This window comes from Parasteatoda tepidariorum, chromosome 2, assembly GCF_982258835.1.
Source record: "Parasteatoda tepidariorum strain Cologne lab strain chromosome 2, Ptep-v5.0, whole genome shotgun sequence".
In the NCBI taxonomy this organism is placed as follows: domain Eukaryota; kingdom Metazoa; phylum Arthropoda; class Arachnida; order Araneae; family Theridiidae; genus Parasteatoda; species Parasteatoda tepidariorum.
Window position 1 is genome coordinate 68,718,764 of NC_141756.1, and position 24,373 is coordinate 68,743,136.

The 24,373-nt window shown below is 28.1% G+C and overlaps 1 protein-coding gene and 1 long non-coding RNA gene across 7 annotated transcripts in view; both read right to left on the bottom strand.

Moving 5' to 3' along the window:
* Positions 1-24,373, bottom strand: part of LOC107451346 (latrophilin Cirl) — a 266,378-nt gene that overhangs the window by 193,183 nt on the left and 48,822 nt on the right. For all 6 annotated transcript variants that reach the window (XM_087157480.1, XM_087157483.1, XM_087157479.1 and 3 more), the window contains exon 2: positions 15,202-15,315. In XM_087157480.1, coding sequence (XP_087013606.1) covers positions 15,202-15,315 — 114 coding nt within the window. The remainder of the gene's footprint in view (positions 1-15,201; positions 15,316-24,373) is intronic.
* On the bottom strand, positions 12,900-14,787 carry LOC147815832 (uncharacterized). The gene is made up of 2 exons (XR_015431412.1): positions 14,658-14,787; positions 12,900-14,490 (listed from the first exon to the last, which is right to left on the bottom strand). It is a non-coding gene; the product is annotated as an uncharacterized LOC147815832 (long non-coding RNA).

A 24,373-nucleotide genomic window follows, 5' to 3' on the forward strand; every position in this document is an offset into this window, starting at 1 on the left:
TAAAATAGTTCTAGAACTAAATATTTCTGTAAAAAATCATCTGAAATAGAGAACATTTTTTCGTTACATAATTATATTTCAAGAGTTTGAGCTTTTATTTAAAGTCTAAATCTAACGGGAAAAAACAATTCTGATTTACAAATAACATTAATAATTTATTAAAATAAAGTAAGACCTACAATCCAAGAATAAATGCTTCTCTACAAATATCTCTTCCACGAGCTCTACTCAGATGAATATTGAATGCGCCGAAATTCGATTCATAAAAAACTTGTTTCACTCATAAACGTTTAATCATCACAAAACCAAACGAAGTTCGCAATTTCCTTTTATCTAAAATTCTCGACCCACGTTTTAAATCTGGATGTCGCTGTTTTTCCAAACATCATTATACAAATAACCAAGCGATGATTCTAAACATCGAAGATTTTAGTTGACTTATTAAATTCTCTAACGTGCGACAAACGCACAAAAATTCAATAAAAACAAATTATTTCAGCTAATGTTTTGTTAGCACATTATAAAGAAAATTCTATCACATCCACAAAGGAAACGAACAACATTATTTAAATTAAAATCTGAATGAAAAATATTAGAATATGAAGCTTTTAATGGAAAGGTGAATTATTTTTTTTTTTTAAAATTGTTTACTCAAGAAATTCTATCTTTACTTTTATTCGAACTGGGAATTAACACCAGACTTGGTGATTCCATATGGTTTGTTTCTTGCTATCAGCGTTGCCACTCAGACGTAAAGAAAAATCTTAAAAGTTCTTGCCGCTGCCACAAAGAAACTAGCAATTTTCAGTCTTTCGCCTCCTGGCTTAATTGACGCGAGCATTTAATATTCAAGACCACACATGTAGAGGCATTAGATTTTCTAGCTTGGATTCTATACGCCCTGGAAGCATCTTAACGTCGTAACTAGTGAGAAGATAATTAATCATCGAGGCTTCATTAAATTCGATTGGATGGAGACTGAATAAAGTATCCCAGCTTGGTACGATAGGGCAAACATTAAATCGACATAAAGCACATAGTAGGATTTAATTCAAGAGCGTCGGCAGTTTATACACGACACCTCTGATGTCGAGAATATAAGTAGAGTATGCTTTGAATTAGAAATGAATTGGTCCAGGCATCTGAGAACGAGAGTTTCATTTGATAGAACGCAAACGATTTCGTAAGTAAACAAAATAAATATTTAAGTTCTTTTCCCAGCAAATTTCATTTCGGACAGCGATTCTAATAAACAGAAAATAACATGGATATTTTATCAGTTAACAACTATTAGTAAAATTATTTCCAAAATAGATTATGAACGCTTGTGCATTTTTGGATATTAAAATCGTTCTAATAAAAGAAAACGATAAATTATAACTAGAACTTCGAATTAATTATAATTATAATTAGGCAGATAATAATCGAATAAATTATAATTAGGCGGTTGAAATTTATCTAAAATTAAAATAACAGTACACTTATATTTCGGTAATTTAAATGCATGTTACGGTGAAGTTAATACGGCATACACTTAACAATATGACACTATGATTCAACCGAAACAAAAATACAACTCAAAATGTCCTCATCTTAAAATTGCACAAAATATGCTGATTAAATAGTGTACATAATTTTTAAAATTACGAAATCAGACACAAAAAAAAAAATACTTTCTCTTTTAAAGACTGAGAAGACAAGAGTATGTACAAATCAAACCACAAGTGCGTTAATATGCAATAAAAACCTACAGACACGCAAGGCTTTAATTTAGACCTAAGAAACTAAAGACATAAGTGCCTTTTTAAATAGTTTATATCAAACCATTTTATCGTACAATTTTTGAAGCGACTTTTGTAAGATGTTAAGTCGAATCGTATTGAAAATTTCTTTCTTACACTAACTATACCATAACTACCGTTATCGAACTGATTTTTCGATGAACATACAAGATTTAGCAGGCTACAGTCATAAGTACTTTAAAACCTGCAGATATGCAAGACATTAATTTCCACTTTTATTACCTGTGTGTCGAATTTGTCAAAAATGAATGGCCCTAAAATAAATCGTTGACAACGATTACGATACTTTATCACTTTCATTAAAAACAATTCATCACTTAGCACTAAAAGCAGGATCATTTTCGAAGCCCATTTAAGCCAGAGACACTCGGGGTGACGTTCTATCTATGAATTTCGTTCCGAATCTTTAACTATCCATTCTGGAATGACATTCGAAATCCAACGGTGTGGCGCTTTTCGAACGCTGCAATTATTACAGATTCTAATTACTTACAAGATACCAGCGCTTTCTAATGATAGATTTGGACAGTGCCGAGAACAGTGAGAGAAGGGCAGGCAAACACAATTTGATAAAGCAGATGGCACGAACTATCATTACGAGGTAGATCGACAAAAATCGAGACAACAGATTCGGACACAAGCCTTATAGGCCTCCGCGAACCCCTTTATTAAAGCCAGTCTTGTCTATGATTTATTTGTTACACCAAATTAACAGTCGTTTCGAACTCCGTGTGAGGTCCGTGCCCTGGGGACACTCCTTCTCAAACTTGTGCTCCTGCACGGTTTTATCTCATCCTCCATTTTTTTTTTCTATGTTTGGAAAAAGTAAAATTATGAATCTTTGGGGTAGGTGGGGAAGGGGAAAACGAGGAGTCTATTTGTCATCAAAGAATGAGCACGATTATTGCAAGCCTTGACCATTTAAGTGCTTTTTAAGCACAGGGATTTTACCACGGTTAGGGTAATGAAATGCTAATAAATAGCCGATTACGACGGACATCAATCTTAAAAGAGTTGCATTAAAAAGTAAAGCATCATCGATTAATAATAGTTTAAAATTAATTATTTTAAATAATCTTTTAGATTTTTTTTTAGTTCAAAAATTCTAACCATAAATTATAGATGAGAATAGTATTTTGTCTTCATCGTTTCGCTCGTTTTTTTTTTTTTTTTTTAAATACATTTTTGACGTCAAAATCTGAATTACAGAAAAATATCATTTGTGAATCTCGGACAAGATTGTGAATTAAAAACACTCGGAAAGTGCATTTGTCGTTAAATAATGAATGTGATTAGTGTATTTGCACATTTAAGTGTGTGACTTTACCATTACTAGAAAATAAGAAGTTAATCATTTCCAACTCAGTCTGTCAGCTCATCGTGATGCCCAGAAATATTGTTTTATCCATACGAATGCTGATTCCCTTGTTAATGACATTAGTTCTTTAACCCTCCATGGCACGTGGAAATGCATTTTACCGTAATTTGCCCCTCTCGGCCACTGTGGTTTTTCTTATTTGTTCATCTTTTTTCTCTCTCTGCTACGAAGGCTTTTCTAGTTTTGTTTTTCACCTTTCTTTTTCCTTCTATTTTTCGTTGGCAATCACCTGTTTTTGAGCGTTAGAAACATATCGACTGTTATTTGCTATTTATACATTTTTTTTTTAAACGAATGAAGTTTTAAATAAGGTAATAACTTACCACTTCAGTTTCTTGGGATTACTTAATATACTTTTTATAAAGTAAGTAATGTATATTAAATAATCCCAAGAATAAAATCGACTGTTATTTGCTATTTATATATTTTTTCAAAGCGAATGATGTTTTTAATAAGGTAATATCTTACCACTTCAGTTTCTTGGGATTATAAAAAGTAAATAATGTATATTAAATGATCTCAAGAAACTGAAGTGGTAAGATATTACCTTATTAAAAACTATTCACTTTAAAAAATATATATAAATAGCAAATAACAGTCGATATCAGTCTTGGGATTATTTAACATACATTACTTACTTTATAAAAAGTAAATAATGTATATTAAATAAAGTAAGCAATGTACATAAAATAATCCCAAGACTCATATCGACTGTTATTTGCTATTTATATATATTTTTTAAAGCGAATAGTTTTTAATAAGGTAATATCTTACCACTTCAGTTTCTTGAGATCATTTAATATACATTATTTACTTTATAAACATTTGAAGAAAAAGAAGAAAAAAAAGCGATACTCAAAAAATTGAGAAGAAAATCGATGGTGTGTGTGGAACGAACAATTTTACTCGGGGACACTGAGTCTACAATCCGTTTAAGTTTAGTTGACATAGAGGTATTTTCTGTCAGACGAAGTAATTATCGAGAAGGCTTTCAAAATAATTCGCGAGAAAGGAGGAGGATTATGAATTTATTCATAACTTGTAAGGGCGAAGGAAGGGGAGGGGGAAGTAGCGAGGAATGTGGAACAATTCTACGCGGACGTATTTTAGAGTGTTATTTAGTTTTAATTCGGCACAGAGATAAATTAAAAGCTAGAATAGTCTCCTATGATTACTTTCTGCCGCTACTAATCCAGGATTTTAACGAGTTTTCAAAACTAAAGAACTAAGACTTTGGCGAAGAATTTTCGAGCCAATTCATGGTTATGGATACAGGGTTTAAATAACAGAAGCGAGAAAATGAAGAGAAGCATAGTTTAATCACCACATTAAGTTAATCTAAATTGTGGTTAGAGAATAGGCTGTGTTGTTTTTTGAAGAGGGATTAAATGCTGTTGGTTCGATAAAAGTATCATAAAACTTGAATTCTTTTGAAATGTAAGCAATCATGAATTTCCGATGCTGCATAAACAAAAGGGGTATTTCGGTAATTGGAAAATTTATGCTAAGCTTAATATTTACATAAAAGAACTAATGTTTAGAATTTTCGGAAATGAATATGTTAGAACTTTGAATAAATGATGGGATTATTTGCGCTTAAAAAAATGCGTTCGCAAATACTTATTGAAGTCATTAATTAGCACAAAAAAAGAATCCTATTAATGTTTTCTTTTTTTTTTTTTTTCAGCTTTATTTTTAAACTGTAAACTTTTCTTTCTTTGAAACGAATATATTTGTTCTAAAGAATGAAATTAAACCAAAATCTAAACTTTTCAATTGCATCCCTAAATAAAAAAAGAGAAGTACAAAAAAAAAATTTTTTTTAAAAATTCAAAGATATTTTTTAAAAGTCGGGAAAAAATTTTAATCTTTTTTTTGTAAAATAAATATGAGAAAACTTTTGATTAAATGAGGGAATTAATTTACATGAAGAAAAAAGATGCGCTCTAATACTTATTGTTAGAGCAAAAAATAAAACCTATCTAATTTTCAAACTCTTTTTTAATAACCCTTTATTTTTTAACTACAAACTTTTCCATTTTTTTTAACGAATATACATTTCTCTGTTAAAAAAAATAATAGGTCTTAAGCAAAAACTGAATTTCGCAATTTAATTCTTAAATGAAAGAGGAAAAAAAACACACAATTAAAAAATTTCAACATAATTTTTATTCACAGGTAAAAAAAAAAACTGAAAAAAAAGCAACTTTTTAATCTTCTACATATAAGCTGAACCACGTTAGTTTCGGCTACTTAACAGAAACACGCGCGGCAGTAATTCAATCAGGCATTCCTAATCGCAGCTTCATTTATGTTCCTGACACCAGGTGTACAGCAAACGATAATTGCCCTCCAATCAGAATCTTCTTTTTTCTTAAATTGCTTCTCTTCATTTCAACTTCTTTTTATTTCTTGCGCAATTTATTTCCCAATAATCGTATGAAGTATAAAAAGAATCTTTCTTTTCTACTGATCTAACGACAAGGAAGAAATTAGTATTTTTCATTGGTAAGAATTTTCTTTTGCAATTATTTCACAGAGAAGTTGGCAATAGAGGAGCCTCAAGAAATGCAAATTACAAAATGGCCTCTTTAATAAAAGTAAACGGTCGGATCACGCGAACATAAAGCAAACAGAACAAAACAATCTTTATTTTAACTTTAGCGATCGTTAAATTTTTTTCTTCAGATCAGAATCATGTAAATCAAAATTATAGGATGCATTTTTCTTAAAATGGTTCATTTGTTTTCGTGAATCAAAATTCCAGAGCTACGCAACATATTCAACAGCATGCAACTATTATACAAACAAATAAAAAAAAAACAAAAGTATTTTTTTTCTCTTTAATAATTGTTTGATATTAATTCAGAATTTTAAACGTTTGAAAAAAAAGTAAGGCTCATTATGCACTGACCTTGAATCGTATTTATATAGCATCTGAAATATTAAGCTTTAAAAAAAAAAGGAAAATTGTTTGATTGACAATAAAATAATGTAATGATAGATAACGAACGATTGATAGGGCATCGCGTAATACTTTTTTTCTTTTTTCTTTTTCGGCATCATTTGTGTATCAATATTATTCTGCCGATTAATAGACCACCAGAGATATCTAATTCAAGGACAAACAGAAATATCTTCCAATTTAGAACTTTCCAGGTACATATTCTGATAGACCTGAGTGATTGATTGATTGATTGTAGAGTTTAATGTCACAAAATCCAAATGAGGATATGCTGCGCCAAACAGTACGTTAATGCAGATTAAAATGCAAAATGCATACTACAATTTTATTTTTATAAAATACAAAAAGGCAATAAAATAGCGGATAGACCTGAAAGATCGTGAATTACTAGTACAATTTGGATGTCACGAAAAAAATATTCTAACTAAAAATATAATGAGCATTATCGATATCTATAGTTACCAAATAAAATCATTATCGACTACGATAATATCGTGATCTTAAGTATTTCCAAAATTGATTATTATACAATTATTATGAAAAACAATGAATATCGAATACGATAACATCACGATTATTATCGATTACGATATTTACGGTGAGTTTGAATGTATTTCATTTGGGTGACAAAAGTATGGATAAAATTGTGTAAGTTCCATGTTATCCTATATAATTTCAACCTAAAACTGGCCCCTGTTTCTAACATATACCTCATAGATAACGGTTAAAGTTTGACAACGATGGATTGCTATCCCGCATATCTTATTACATGCTGTGAGGTCAGAAATTCTTGGTTCTTCTTTAAGAAATTGTAGATCAAATCCATATCCTAAACATATCAGACACGTGATCTATTACTCTGACCTTGGAATATTTTAGCTTGAATGCTGAAGGCTGACAGACGATAGGTAAGAAAAAGTAAACACCGACTGCTGTCTAAAAATAAGATAAATTTTAGGATATAATTTGTAATTAAGCAACTGTTGATCTCCAGATATGTGAATTATTTATTTAGTTACATGGTGGTATGTTTTCAAGTACTGTAAGCTATGGATTTTATATGTTTGACAATTATGCGCAGCTATAAAAAAATTTACAATCATCAAATTTTGTAAAAATAGCCCAAATATTAACCCATTTTAGGACAATTAGAAATTTTATAAAATGTGATATTATTTTCATTTAAATCATGTTATTTAAGAAATAAAATGTTGCGTAATGCACAATGGACACAAATAATTTAGTTAAACATTTTTTTTTTCTTTTTTACATTTGTTTTAATTTATTTACAGCACTTGCAACTTTAGTCCCTCATAAAAACATATAATTACTCTCAAACGGAACACTTATAAATTTTCAAAAAATTTAATTCATCAATAACCGTTTCAAATTTAAAAAAAAAAAAAAAAAAAAAAACAGAAAGAAACTAGCATTGGTGAAAAATTTATCAACAGAAAGTGCTTATTTCAATTGAATTACTGATATTTTATGGATTTCAAAATCCTTTAAAATTGCAGAAAAATAAAATTAGCGAAATATATACCGTTAATAAAAAATATATTTAATAATTAAAAGTCACTAAAAAAAGTCATTCGACCAAACAGCCGTGAACGCACTTTTGGTCGAAAATAGATTTAATTTTACACAGGTTTGTCATTGTTAACCCATTTAAATGCGTAATAATTCGTAACCAATGAAAGAACCCATTAGTTCAATAATAAGAAAAAAGAATATTAGAGATTTCATATTACATTTTACATTATTTTATACATTATATTTTATATTAGAGATTTTATATTATGTATTATAATTTATAAAAATTACTTGATTACATAAATAAAATATGCAAAACTAACTGCTAGCCTTTTATCTGAGTTACGAAACTAACCCTATTTTGCTCCTTAAAATCTAAACTAAATGAGAGGATATTCAAATATTACGACATTAAATTTGTGACTCTTTCGAGTAGCATCTTCCTCCAATACAACAAAAATAAACTACAATTGTTAACATCACCTGCTATGTTCACATAAAAATAAAAAATAAATTTATTGTGTAATTATCTATCTTCTGTTTGCAATTTACGAGCTTCTATTTTTAAGATTAAGAGAATTTATTGTCTTACGTAAACACTGCCCTTAAAAAAAAAGCTTATGTCGAATAGAACAATTTCTAACACGCTTAAAGGGTGAAAAGAATTTGCTTTAATTTCACATAAGCTTTTAAATTTTAAACTGATAAATTAAAAAATAAAAATAAAATGATTGAAAAAGAATCAAAAATAAAAATTTAATGTTTGGAACATCTACTGAATATTTATTTATTTGGACAAAAATATGTGCATTAATATTACAAAGAAAAAACGCTCTTTTTTTTAATTCCAAACTATTTTTAGCAGACGGTTCATATCTTGAAAGAATCTGGTACTACCAATTGTTGGACAGAGCAAAAAATATAATCAAAATGGCAACTGATCTTTTATTTATGACTTTCAATTACATCATCAGAGCATTCCCACATCTCGCTTTATCATACAAATGACGCTAAACATTGTCTTTTGGATTCTTCTAGCGTGCAAAACACAGAGACACATCTAAATAGTAAAATGAAGAAAGTGGAAAATAAAAGAAACCAAACGATTTTTTTATGTCTCCCATTTGCCCCAGGTGTCACAAGACAAGCGCATAAATTGAATGTTTCGCTTTTATCGTTGTTTTAGTTCGTTTTCTTAGAAGAAAAAAAAAACAAAGTTTACACAAAAACAATTGAGAAGAAAAGGGCAATAAAAGATAGTTACATATAGCTTGAAGCATTGTAATTGTGGAACGAAATTTCGAATGGAAAAATGAAAAGAGTTTCTTCCTTTCATGCGCCGAATATGCAATAAATGTCGAAAAGTTTATGCATTTTCGTTTTAAAGATAAGTCGGGAATACAAAATGTTTTCTTTTTTTAAAAAATGGTTTCTAAGGATGCTATTGAATAGTTACAAAGCACAGTCAAAGCTCCATACGAAAAGAATATTGATTGTGACTTTTTCCCTCCGTATGTCTTCGTTAGAAACAAAATTAGAATAAACGTTTAAATAAAATGCATAAATAGTTTTAGTTTTAAAATATATTCTATTGGTATTCGGATTTACCATTAAGGCTACACGGTACCCTTTTTTAAAAACATTTTTTAAGGCCTGTAATATTAAAAGTAATAATAGATTTTCATTTGTATTATATTATTAAACTGATTTTCAAAAAGAAAAGGGAAATCGACAAACCACAATTTAAAAAATTTAAATTTTTTTAAAAAATTCAAGATTTTTTTAAATTTTTATAACTTTTTTAATTTTCAAAATTTTTCAGTTATTTTAAATAATATAAATATCTTAGATTATTAGGAACAAAAGTTAGTATGGATTTGATGCTCTGATACTTAGTTGAATCTTAATTATTTTTATCGTTACTAAACACGTGGAAAACCCGAAAATTCTAAAAACTCCAACTTCAAATTTTTATTAAAAAAAATGTATACATCTCACACTGAAGTCCATACTAACTTTTGGTCTGTATATACATAAAAGTTTCTACAAAAAATTTCAAGGCTTTATCTTTAAAGGGAAAAAAGCCTTAGGGAATCGAAAACAGTGGCATCAACAAAAAAGAAAGTCTGAGAAAATGACATTTAAAGTAATGAGAACCATAAAACCAAAACTAAAAATGTTTGTACAGTCCTACTTTCTTAATATATTATAAACAAACTTATTGCTGGTCCAAAAACACTAATTTACTTGAATATTAATAGTATTATATTTTTTCACATTTAAAATTTATATGTAACCTGTATCGGCTAAAATACACGTAACATTGGTTTAAACAAACAAAGCAATAGGATTAAAGAAATAGCTAGCATAATTATATAAATATTCAGTCAATCAAGTATAACAAATATTCTGTTACGAATGTATTTATAAATTAAAAAATATTAGTCTTAACAAAGACTTTTTATAAATAAAAATTTAGTAAAAACACAACTTTAGAACGCATCCATCAAACACCGAACATAAATAAACAACAATGCTTCTAGAAGTGAAAGTGAAATTTGATAACTTTTGGAGAAAGTGAAAATTAATAATCATCGAAATAAAATAAGTCTTTTTTTGAAAAAAAAAGTTTTAAAATTAGATTTAAAAGAAAACGAAACTAACCACGCCCCCTCGCTTGTCAAATTGTGAGTCTGACACAACTCGGAAAAATCCTAATATCTCTAAAACTAATTAGATCTCAGATGCAAAATTTTTCAACTTGCTTCCCAACCACATTAGCCACCCAAAAATGCAAAAATATTTTTTTGCATATTTTTGCGAATTTTAGGGTACTGTGTAGCCTTAAATTGTAATTTGTTTCTAATTTTTTAGTATAAATACTACTACTAAGTCCACTCATAGCGGATTATGATTTATTTTCAGTTATTATAATTAATTTTATGAAATTGTTTTTATTACAAAAAATGCCTGTTATAATGTAATTATAATTTTATCATAGTTTTTTTTATTGCTTACTATAAATAAGTTTTTAATTGCATGCCATATAAACTATAATTTTATCAGAATTTTTTTATTGTTTGTAACATATATTATTAATTTTAATACAGTTCTTTTAATGCCTACCAAAGAGAATATGGTATTATAGCTTTTTTAACTGATTAGCACATATTTTCGTTCCTTTTTATAATTTCTTACGACTTAAATTTTTGTAATATGAATTTTTAAGTTTCTTTTCCCATAATTTATAATTCTATTTAATTTTTCATTTGGAACTTCTTAAAAAGTAAGATTTTTATGACAATTAGTAATTCTATTGATTATAATTTTCTTTTCCTTTTGCTCAATATTAAATACTTTTTTAACAAATCCAAAAATTAAAATTGGGAAATCAACGCAGTTGTGTAGTAAAAAACATTTATATATTGTAAAAAAAATAAGAAAATTTTGTAAAAAAAAATTTTTTTCAGAGGAAGAACTAATTTTAAATTTTAAAAATTATTTTTTAAATTATTTTTCTCTTTTTCTTCCCTTCGACCAGAATGTGTTAATTTAAATTGCTAGAAAAAAGTTTGTTGTAGGGTCATAGAAGCCTGTAATAAAAAATAAAAATAAAAAACTTGAAATTGTAACTATCTTAATAATTTCGTGTAATTCCTCAATTCTAAACAAATGAGCTTGAAATCCATTATACAGATTTTTTTTCTGCTCAGAACTAGTTTAAATATTCAAAGAATAAATAGAATAACCAACCATTTGCACGAAAATTGTATATTCGTTAAAAATAATTCTTACAATAAGATTAATTATAATGAATTAAGCTTCACTATAAATGATTTATAATGAATTAAATCATTTTTATGGAATGAATTAAATCTTTATAACAAAATGAATTATCCGAAAATTAAAAAAGTGATATTTTTCAGTCTCATTAAAACTACAACATTTTTAACTAATGCTTCACCGTTACAGATTTTTACATTAAATAATTTGCGATTATAAATTAACTAAATATTAATGAACATGCATTTTTTTACTGTTCTCACAAATTTACATTTTTTAACGAAAGCCGTTTGTAATTTAGAAGTATGCATGCTGGTCATTAATTTCAATGAAGACAGTCTATCATCTTCACAAATAAGGAATTTGTTATTTTTGATTCTCAAAAAATCATGAAGAAAGTCATTGTTTTGGAATGATAGAGGAAAGCACGAGGAACATAATTATTGCAAGATTAAATAAAAATTCCTTCCACTGACACTTTTTACCGCTTAATGAAGAATTTTTCGAATCGTACGTTTTAAAAATCTAGAAAAAAAAAAAAAGATTTTCATCAAAACTCTTGATTATTATTCTCTACGAATATATGAAAGATAAAAATTTCATAAACGTTTAGTGCGTCTATAGAATTTATTTTTAAATAACATAATAGCAAGCTCTCCAGCCAATGGCCTTTCGAAATTAAACAGGAAGCGCATATTGTTTGACAAGAGAGCACCGCTAGGGTGAATTTGCGACTTAGCTCAGATGTTACGTTATAACCACCTTCATTTAAATTTTTTGAATTCTTTTTAAAATTAAAACTATTCATATTAGAAGTCGTAAATCAATATTTAAGCGAGGACAAAACGAAAACGTTATTAAAACGTAACTAAATACTGCGAAGGGAGGTGGCACTAAAAGCACCAAAACTTGTTTGTTTGCAAGAAAAAGAGTTGACAAGTTTTATCAGGTAATCAAATTTTAATTATATGTTTTTCATACCTTCTTTCAGTGGCTATTCTGGCAGACTTGAAATAATCATAACTGATTTGTTTTGTATTTCTTTACGCTTTAAACATTGATTTGATTTTTTAATATATACATGTATATATATTAATTACGTTCATTATGAAATACTATGAAGAAAATTCGAATTTTATCAATTTTACAAAACTACTTCTAAAAATATATATAAACTAATTAATTACACTTTTAAAACTTTCTAACCACTAGGTTAAGACTTTTGTGTTGAAATATTAGATAAAGGAAAGATAAATTGAAATAAATTAGTACCATAATTTATATTTTAAAATAAAAAGAAAAATTTCTTATGAATACTTATATGATTAGGAGTTCAACACAAAATATTGCATAACGCTTTTATTAATTCCAAAGGCTTTATGATTAGATTTACGAATCTGAGAAATTTTTTTTTAATTTTCTGTAAGAATAAATATTCTTTTGACTTATATTTAAGTTGTAGGCTTAGGACTCCTCAAACCTATAAGTGAGTTACCGAAAGTTCCCGGAAAAACCTAAAGTTAATAAAATTAAACTCAAGCGTTCGTTAAGACTTCCAGTTATTAAAAATATCATATAGTTTGTACTCTGTCTGGGTTCAAGTTATTCGAGACAATCTCCACGCTTCTAGTTTAAAAAACACCCTTTTCTAACAAAACAAATTCCGATCCCAGACGCATATGAAAAATAATTAAATTGTGTAAAAAAATAAAATTATACACTGAAGAAAGCGTTTTTAGTTGTTTAATATATCGAAGAATGATGAGGGCTGTTGAAAACTTACACACACCTGCCCCATGATCCCCCATATCAGAATTTCGAATTCCATCTTGTCTCATTGCTTAGTCTCATCACATCATCGAGTGGGCCTTAAAATTGCACTCTGCAATCACCCTTGGTATTCAATTACGTACCTGTCTATAAATAAAACCGGAAAAGCTAAATAAAAAAGTAAAATAAAAGTCTGATTGCGACTCCTTGTAACAGAAATGGCCGCCCCAAAATCACGGCCAATTACCGTTTATTACGCCGTCCTTAAAAGTTGGTCGTAAGTTTTCGATCAAATTACATAAAAAGAATATATGCGCAAAAGTAGTTAGGCCTCTCACAGGGACGTGCCTCGCTTGATCTTCTATAGAGGTCGAATTGTCAGGTTGCAGTTATATAGGGTTATAAAAGAAGCCAGGGAACCTTCTTGTTCGAAAGCATCAAGATGGCGGTCGTCTGCAGAATTTTAACGCAGGAGTGCAAACGATTTTTTTTTTATTCGCGTTTCTGACCTGGCCACCTTTAAATTAGATTGGAAGTGAAGCGAATTTAAGTGATGTCCTGACCTTAAATCGATTTTATTTCCTACCATCAAAACAGTAATGGCTAGAAAAGAAAGCAGTCAATTTGTGTTTTGTGATTGTAGAGATCGCAATTATTTCGTGATCGCTTTAAAATTTTGAATATTTGTTTTATTCAGATGCCTAAATTAAGAGTTTTTTTCTTTCCTTCAAAAAATTTAATAATTGTATTAAAATCTTAGCATAAATGTTCTTAGAGCAGCAAGCAACAATTTAACTCAAAGAATAAATAAATTCGCGTGCAACGTAACATTTGGTTCGAATTCTTTTAGCTGCATAAAATCCTGATGCGGTGGAAAAAAATACATGCAATTCGAACAAGAAAATCAAAGACCGCAAGATAAGAAAACCACCAAAGATCACATGTTAGAAAATCACTAGCAAATCACAAGAAAAAAAATCAATGTATCAAATAGTAAACCATTAAAAATCACTAGTATAAAGATAACACAAGTTAAAATATGAATTATGAAAATTACAACTTAAAAACACCACTAAAGTAATTATGATTAGTTTGGTAACATTGTTTTCAAAAAAATACATAAATAAGATGTCTGTGATATTCCCTACAACTCTATAATCAATTTTGAAGTGTTTTAACGGTTAAATTTTTTGCCTTTAAAGATATAAACTAATGGCAGGTGGACATCAATTTTAGATAGTAAATTAAAAGAATGTAATCTAGTAATATTTGTAAAAAAGTATATTTATGAAAAGGTGATATTTTTTATGATACTTGATATTTTTACGAAAACTTTGTAAGAAATTATTTGTGCAATTCTTCGGATAGCTCCTATATGAGAATATTTTGAGTTAGATGATCATCGAATTGATTAAATAGAATATACTGTTAAAATTTGAAATAATCAAAGATAATTTGAATGTATCCTAATATTTTTGTTCTAAAACTGTACAGGAATAACAGAATTAATTTAAAGTGAATTTAGATTAGATGTATTTGCTAATATTATATTGATAAATTTTTCTTTTGTCCTTTCGCACTAGAAAAATAATTGAAAAGATAGAAACCATGTAAAATATTAAAGGTAGTACAGACCTACTTTTACAAATACGTTAGTAAAGGGTTATAAGTCAACATTGAGGTCGCAAACATTACTTTGTGATAATTTTAAGATATTTTAAAGGAGATGCTTTTACAATACTTAGAAATGCAAAATCTAAATGTAGTTTCATATTATGGCGTGAAAATATTTTCCTTCTGGTGATCTAAACTTTATTATTTTTAAGGAATTAAAAAATCTATTTTAGGAAACAATACGAAGAAAGACAATTTTTATCTCTTTTAGAGCTCTTTCGTTTAAACAGCAATTAAATGTGTACTTTTACAGAAAGAAAATTACACTGAGTAAGGATATTCATTTAAGTACTTACCGCCATTGCCTTTCGCAGGAGGTAATAAAAACAAGGGTAATAATATCACAAAAATCATTGCTCTATAGATGAATATGTTTAATAGGTTTCTTCTATGAAGACATGGACCCTTTTCTGTAAAAGAAAAGAAAACAAAATAAGCTACAATTTTTTATGAAATGCAATAAAAGTTATCTTACACTTGTATTTTAATAAACCTACATCCTAATTCGAAATATTCAAATGAATATTCAGGAATTTAAACATAAATTTTAAATATCCTACTTGTGCCGAAAAAATTTTAGTTAAAAAAAAAGATTTTATCAGAATATTATCGATTATTATTTATAATAATAATAATATTTATAATAAATGCGCGGGGGGATATATAGTTGAATGGCAACTAAACTAAGTTAAATGGCAAAAATGAGTACATTTTACTTTATTTTGGCCAAGGTTTTTAACTTACATTTTAAGTCAAATGAATTTTTAGAATTAAAATTTTAATTATCTTACGCGGTGATAAAATAATTTTTAAAAAAAATCATCAGAATATATCTCCAACCATTCTAATTTAATAAATGCGCAGGAATGAAAATATCTAGTATTAAATGGCAACTAAACAAAGTTAAATGGCAAAAGAAAATGAATTTAACCTTTGCTCACGGTTTTTAACTTACACTTTAATTTTAAACATACAGATGAATGTTTAGAATTAAAGTATAGGTAAAAATCTTACTGTTGAGGAAACACTCTGATTTAATAAATGCACAGAGGAAAGCACTCTACAGTTAAATGGCAACTAAACTAACTTAACAAATAATAGTTAAATGGCAAATAATTGTCTTATTTTGAACCACAGTTTTTAATTTGCGTTTCAATTTTAAAGATTCAAATAAATATTTAGAATTAAAATATAAGTTAAAAAAAGATCCAACCTGTTGTGCCAATAAACGTTTTTTAAAAACAAACAACTTAAGTTTCCCAAATCATACTAATTTAATAAATGCATTGGGAAAAAATAAATCAAAACTCGAGCTAACTAAACATAAACTAAAGTTAAACGGCAAAAGAAATTAAATTTAATCCTATCTTCGGCCACGGTTTTCTGAAGCAAATTTTCTGACAATAAACAGCGAGAGAAAAACAATTTAATCCATAAAAAAATACAGAGCATTCAGCGGGTCATTTCGCTTAATTTAATCCAGAAAAAATGAAACAATAGCAATATAATCTCGTTATGGAATAAATGGAAAAAGAAGAAAAAAAATGAGGAAATGAATAAACACATAGAATTGAAAAAAAGAAAAACTATCCTTGTTCTAATGCCCGTATGAGCGCCGGCGGCCATATTGGTACTACAATGAATAAAATTGATGAGAACAGTGTTGATGTGTTATATAATGACATACAATGATAGAGTTGGGTTTTTAGTTTCCGCAGCATATGTTTTGCGAAATTATGTTAATGATAATGAGGTTAGGATGTTTTTATAGGACTTGGTATTATGAGAAGGAAATGCAACAATACAGTCATTCCCTACTACTGTTTTGTCAAAGTGCTAACACAAAAATAATTCATTTCTGAATTTTCTTTAATTTTTGTTTCTGTTTTATGGGAATTATACATTCAGGGGTCTGTCCAGACATTTTGTGAAAGGTCCGTTTTTGTAAAATTGTGAAAAAAATTTCTCGTAATTTGTGAATATAAAATACACATTCTTTCAACAGGGGTCCGCTTTTGTGAAAATAGGGTCCGTTATAGCAAAAAAAAATTTTCAAGGAGTTCTTAAATTGTAAAGACATACATGATTATGCTAAACACAGTAAAATTATAATTAAAAAAAATTTAAATTTTGAAAAATAAACAGCAAATGCAGCTACTAAATTAGCTATGCAACATACAAATATTTGGTATTTAGCCTATACTGCTGAACGCAGAATATTAATTTCGGACGAATAAAGGAAGAAGCGTCTGCCGAAGACAAAATTTAGTTCGTTTACATCTGTCTTTACCCCCCCCCTTCCTGGGAAGGGTTTATTCGATTAACAAAACAATAATGAAGATAAACAAATTTGTGAAGGGTCCGATTAAAAGATAAATTATTTTGTGAAGGGTCCGTTAACGGACCCAAATTTCTTCTAAACAGACCCCTGATATTTATATTTTGGTTCAGTTAATTTACGGAAGTATAATTCTGATAGTTCGAACAAATATGGAAACTAAATTTGAACGAGACAATGTAAACTGCGATGTAAATTTTTGTACTAAACATATTGTGCTTTTGGTGCAATCTTAACTTTAATTTGAATACTATGCACTACGCATCATATAGCTGAATATTTCAGCGAAGTCTCAAAATAAAATTGGAAATGGTTCAAATTTAAATGTTTTCATTTTTCTATAAGTAATAAGTTATGTTTGAATTTTGTTTAAATTTTTTATAATCGTAAATTTGGAAGATACCAAAATGATTTTGGCGAAAATTGCCCACGTGTTAATATTTAAGTACCCAATTATAACATTTTAAACTTCATGCAATGTAAACTTCATATTAAATATTTTCACTATTCAATACATGATACTTTTAGTGCAATAATTATAACAAGATACTTTACTCTTGGTACAGTATTAAATTTTGCAATTTGCACAGCAAATGTAATACTCTAGACTTGGTACAATGTAAAATCTAATCTGAATACTATGAACCTATAAATATGATTGAATTGAATGTAGGGTTTAGTGGCACAAGGTCCAAAAAAAAGGAGATACTGCTCCAAACACACGGTTTTACCTATAAATGTGATACTTTTTACTAAATGCGAATTAATTTTAGTTTCAATAGTTTGACTTTATGCACTTAGCATTATGCCTTTTATGTGCATGCAATAAAAATAATCGTTGGTATTGATGTAATAAAAGTATCAAACTTTCTAACGGAAAAAAAGTATCTGTTTAATATCAGAAAATAATTAATACATTACAAGTTATGCTAGTTTCTTCTGGGATTTTTTTCACAGCAATCGAGTAAAATCTGGGTTTTTTTTTAAAATCCTTCTCAGAATAATTAAAAAATCACATATGTAACTTCGTATTCATACAGAAACGAAACAAGATTCATCAAAAATTTAAACCAATCAATAATTTAAATGCAAGCATTTACCAACCCAAATAAAAATCGAATGAAACACAATTCCTAACTCTTATTATATTTTCTCGACACAAAATAATTACTAATTATCACACAAACACTCCGTTTTCAATCTGACTACATAGATACTTTCTTTTTGTAATGGTATTTAAAAGCACACATTTCAATAATTGATTGACGATGCTTGAAGAACCCATTTGTTTATTTACCTCCCCTTACATCCAATCCTGTTTTATTCTAGAAAATGGAAGAAAGAATAATGTTGATTGTTAATTTCTGGTTTATTTGTTTTGAAAGCGATAATTAGTTTGATGAAAACGAAACTTTCGAAACATTCCAAATGAATTCTGTCACTTAAAACGATATAAAAATACTAATTTGTGGAGATATTTTCATTCTTTTATTACGTAGAATATAAATTAAACGATACTCTTTGCGGTGTATTTTCAATAAAATGCATTTTATAGAAACTATTACATATATATAAATTCAAATGTCAAACATTTGCATTTTGATTTATTATTGTGTATGAATTTATGTGTGCTGTAATAGTTTGGTTATTTATGTATGCTATAATAGTTAGGTTATAAAAAAAATTTACATTCATCTTATGCGTATGTATTTCAATTTAATATATAGTATATATATCTCCTTTATTCAAACATATATCATAGCGAAATATTCTAGGACATGCCCCAAAGAATTCTAAACAACAAATTTAAAAAAAAAAAAAAAACTTCCATTTATTATTACACTAACCAATAACGAAAGTCAGCATTGATATTCCTAAACTCCATTTTTCAATATATTCAATGACTATTTTCAACCAACTAATCTTTTGCATTTCTTTTTTTTTTTTTTTTTTTTTTTGAAAAAAGCATGAATTGAAGAAATAAGAAAACAAATCGTAAAGAGATAGCAAGAATCTAGTATAACAAGTTAAAATATTGCGAAAAAATAAATAAAACCTTGACTTAATTATGACTTTACACATTCATTAATGTTAAATAATCACTGTTAAATAAACAAAATTGTTTTTAAGTAAGCAAAATTCAGAAATTTATTTTAACAATTTTACGAGTTAAAAGATTATATATAATATTGCGGTAGATTTATCCATCTAATCAATTGAATAATTATTACTTAAAAGTAATGTAAAATGGGCAAGTATTAAGTATATATAAAAGTATATATACTTATATAAAAGTATATATACACGTGTGCAGACAATAGCTAATAGGATAAGAATATATTACAGTTGAATAGAAAAAAAGTAATAAAAAAATATTCGATTGCCAACTAAAATAAACTTTTTTCAGTAGCAAGAGGCAGTAATTAATCATGTGGCCACAGAAGGGAACTTTTTATTTGGCCCTTTCTCTCGCAAGAACAATATTTCTTAAAAAGCACTGGGGGAAGAAAAAAATTCTAGAATACTCTGGGGAGGGCGAGGGTGACCAGAACACATGCATCCGGGGACATTTAGATGGTTCCTATCACTTTACACATCAATCTAAAAAGAAAAAATCCCTAAGGATCGTTTTCAATCATCGACTAAAGTAGGACCACAAACGTTGAATTGCTTTTTCTTTCCTTCGCTTTGGGCATTGCTGTTGAAACATTCACTGCCTTTTTAAAGTTTTCAGGTATTTCATTTTTAAGAGTACTCTTCTTAGATTTTTAAAGTGTTGTTTTTTTTCTTCTTTTAAATTGCTGGGTTAAATGTTTATTGACATTTGAATAAAACGATTTTTAAATAAAATATGCATAAAGTTTGAAATGCATAAATAATAAAATTAATTGTAGATCATAACATCATCCAGGAAAAAAAATCGTCTGACATCACATTCATTACACGTAAAAAGAAATCGCAATTTTGATTCATTACTGTTTAAAGTATGTATTTTGCCCAAATTGTCGACCTAGTCAGTTTACTTATACATTATTTTAAAAAAAAAAAAAATTTAAAAATATGGAATCCCAACAAACCAATATAATTAAACAAAAACAGCTACTTAAATAATCAAAAATATTAATGGGAGACAAAACTGGAGAAATGAACGAGAACTCACGTTAGAAACTCACGAAAGTTATAAAAATAGCATAGTATTTGATAAAAAGTATAAGAAGATTGGCCTTAAGTATAAATCAATTGAAATTCCGCGTTTTTTAAAATAAATGCCATCTAAATTTTAACAAAACTTATTTCATCTATAAACGCAGCATTTTTGTTATCTACACTGTAAAAAATTGCGGATAAAAATGCGGTATAAAATGTGCACTTTGGGTGATTTATCTGTAAAATCTATTTTTACAGTAAAATATTATACCGCTATTTTTACAATAATATTTATTTAGAGTTATTCAGTGATTTGATGATAATTATTACTGTAAATGTACCAAGTTTCGGTAAAAATGGAATTTACGGTAAAAAGTATTGGCACCCTGAGTGCCGGTACTTTTTACCGTGATTTGATATGTAATTTTTTACATTGTATGTAAGTTTCAGTTCATACTAAAATATTTGTAAAAATTTATTAGAAAATACATATTTGATTTTAAAAAAATACATTCAAATTGTTATTTTTAATAAAATATGAGAAATGAAGTTAAGATAATTATTACTAAAAAGATAAAACTTGAAAAGAACATTTCAGTCATAAAATATCAGCGAATGAATCAATTATTTCGCTATTTGATCTTCCAAGAAAATCAACAGTAAAATGACAGTTAAAAAAAAAAAAATTTGAGCGCTAGGAATTGCACGAAGAATTTCGATTTTAGGAACTGAAGGAAAATAAAATAAAAAATAAATGACAATAGTTCAGTTTGATTTTTGACACTTTCCTAGGAAAGTTCTTTATTTTCTTCCACTCGTTCTATGTTCCAATACATACGGAACACTGCGGTATATATATTTTGAAAGTTTTCTCTTCTTGAATAAAGCATATAAAAAAATATTAAAAAAAAACTTTAAAATGTTGCTAAAAATGAGAGAGAAAAAGAAAGTTATATTCTTCTTTTTCCCAGTATTTGTGCCGATGTATGCAGCCTATTGTTTTTGTCCCCAACTTGGGAATAAAAAGCCTGTCAAAAAATGTCACACGCAACAATTCTTACTGTGATTTCGATTTTCTTAAGCCTTTCTGATCGATGTAAATAAAATACAGACAGGCGTGAAACTGGAAAAAGTGCATAGGTCAGAAATTTTAGGCTGTTTTATGTGAATATGTAGCACAAAACAACACCATTATATTTTTTCAGAGTTACATTTTGGAGCGTGTTCAACCATAATATCGTTTAAGTTGGATGAAACCTTAATATGGTGCAAAATTGAACCATATTATCAAACTTCTTTAGGTACCCAAATACCTAAGGAGGCAAAATGTTGAAACTTTTTTGCATCTGATCGATGTAAATGAAATACAGGCAGGTGTGAATTCTGGAAAAAGTGCATAGATAAGAAATTTTAGGTTTTTGAGAAACTGTGGCACAAAAACAACACCATTATATTTTTTCAGAGTTACATTTTAGAGCGTGTTAAACCATAATATCGTTTAAGTTGGATGGAACCTTAATATGGTGCAAAATTAAACCATATTATCAAACTTCCTTAAGGTGCCCAAATACCTAAGGAGGTAAAATTTTTAAAAATTTTTTACGTAGATTTACGTTTGTATTATACACTAAAACATGGTTCACGATATTAAGGTTGAAATAGAACAAACCTAATACAGCAAATTTGCATCGTATACTATTACGGTTTAAAATGTAGTTAGAACTGTAAACATCGTATGCGCACAATCATGAAAATTACAAAAGTATGGGGAAAATCTTAAAACAAATAGTTAGCATTTTTTTAATTAATCAATTTTTATTTAAATCGCTTCTTTTTAAGTCTATTTTTGAATACTTCCCCCCCCCCCAGAAAAAATAATCGTTTTCACTCTCATTCTTTTACATATTCTTAGAGCAAAACTAAACAATTTTTGCGTTAAGCTTCCATGTTTGTTCAGAAAAGTTTAAAAGCAATTCACAAAAGCCCCTCAACGCATAAAGATCCGATATTAGCAATTTCGCGCTTTAAAACAATAACAGAAATAAATTCTTTGGGGGAAGAGAGCTTCCAAATTCCGTATCTATTTTTATGTTGAATTTCAGAAAAATGAGGTAAGTCAGAAGTCGTTCCAGTCACTTATCTCTCTTTCTAAACATTCTATCTTCTTATGTTTATGTTCCTTGGAATGAGTCGCTACATTTAAGGACTATTTATATCATTAAGGCTTCAGATATACCGCTAACGACTTTAAACAAGATACTCGCTCTTCTCTTCATTTTTTGACAAAACTAAGGATTTGGGGGTCTTTTTACGCTTTTACCTCATCTTCAAAGAAAATGACTAAAAAAAAAATACTGTTACTCAGTGGGTTTTCGGGAGCAAAATCTAGAACTGACCTTATCGCACCTTGGCCAGGAAAAGGCAAAGAAATCAAACGGTGCTACAAACTAAGTCTGACGCAAAACTGAAAAATATTAAAATAAAATATATAAAATAAAAGGAGGAAAGATTACTGATGTGATTTAAGAAAGTGGACCCGTACCGAGCTAAAGATGGTGTATTTGTGTAAAAAGTGTAAAATGGAATAATGCATAGTATCAGAAATAACGTTATGTTTAAAAACCAATTTTACGTCCATGGGTTAAAAGGCGTTTATGGTTTAACCCAATGGTTCCTAACCTAGGGGCGGTAATCCTAAATTAATCTCCAAACTACTAAAACTTAAAAAAGAGCTCGATCACTTTTGGGTAAAAAATGTGTGTATAACATTACTTAAGTTTAAGTAAGACAGTATAAAATCAGTAAATCTATGTTATAAATCGGTGGAATAATGCCATAGCATTATTTGAGTCATAATAATAATAAGTGCGGACTACAAGACAGTATAAGTAGATCTATATTATAAATCGGTGGAGTAATGCCATAGCATTATTTGAGTCATAATAATAATAAGTGCGGACAACAAGACAGTATAAGTAGATCTATATTATAAATCAGTGGAGTAATGTCATAGCATTATTTGAGTAAATAATAATAAGTGCGGACTACAAGACAGTATAAGTAGATCTATATTATAAATCGGTGGAGTAATGCCATAGCATTATTTGAGTCATAATAATAATAATAAGTGCGGACAACAAGACAGTATAAGTAGATCTATATTATAAATCAGTGGAGTAATGTCATAGCATTATTTGAGTAAATAATAATAAGTGCGGACTACAATACAGTATAAGTAAATCTATATTATAAATCGGTGGAATAATGCCATAGCATTATTTGAATCATAATAATAATAAGTGCGGACTACAAGACAGTATAAGTAGATCTATATTATAAATCGGTGGAGTAATGCCATAGCATTATTTGAGTCATAATAATAATAAGTGCGGACAACAAGACAGTATAAGTAGATCTATATTATAAATCAGTGGAGTAATGTCATAGCATTATTTGAGTAAATAATAATAAGTGCGGACTACAATACAGTATAAGTAAATCTATATTATAAATCGGTGGAGTAATGCCATAGCATTATTTGAGTCATTATAATAATAACTGCGGACTACAATACAGTATAAGTAAATCTATATTATAAATCGGTGAAGTTATGCCATAGCATTATTTGAGTCTTAATAAGTGCGGATTACAAGACATTTTAAGTAAATCTATGTTATAAATCGGTGGAGTAATGTCATAGCATAATTAAAGTAAGTACGGAATACAACATAAACTACATAAAAATACCTAACCCATTAACATGAAATAACAATATAGGCTGTTTAATGAAGACTTAGTTTTTCGTTTCTTTAAAACGTAACAATAATTACCTTATTAAAAAGCCTGGTTAAAAAATTTCACCACAAAACTTAAGAATAACTAATTACATCTTTACTGTAGTAAATAAATCTTTATTAGCTTGAAATGATCATGATAAATCAACATTAAAACCGCTGTTACTGCTGTACGTTAAGACAACGTTA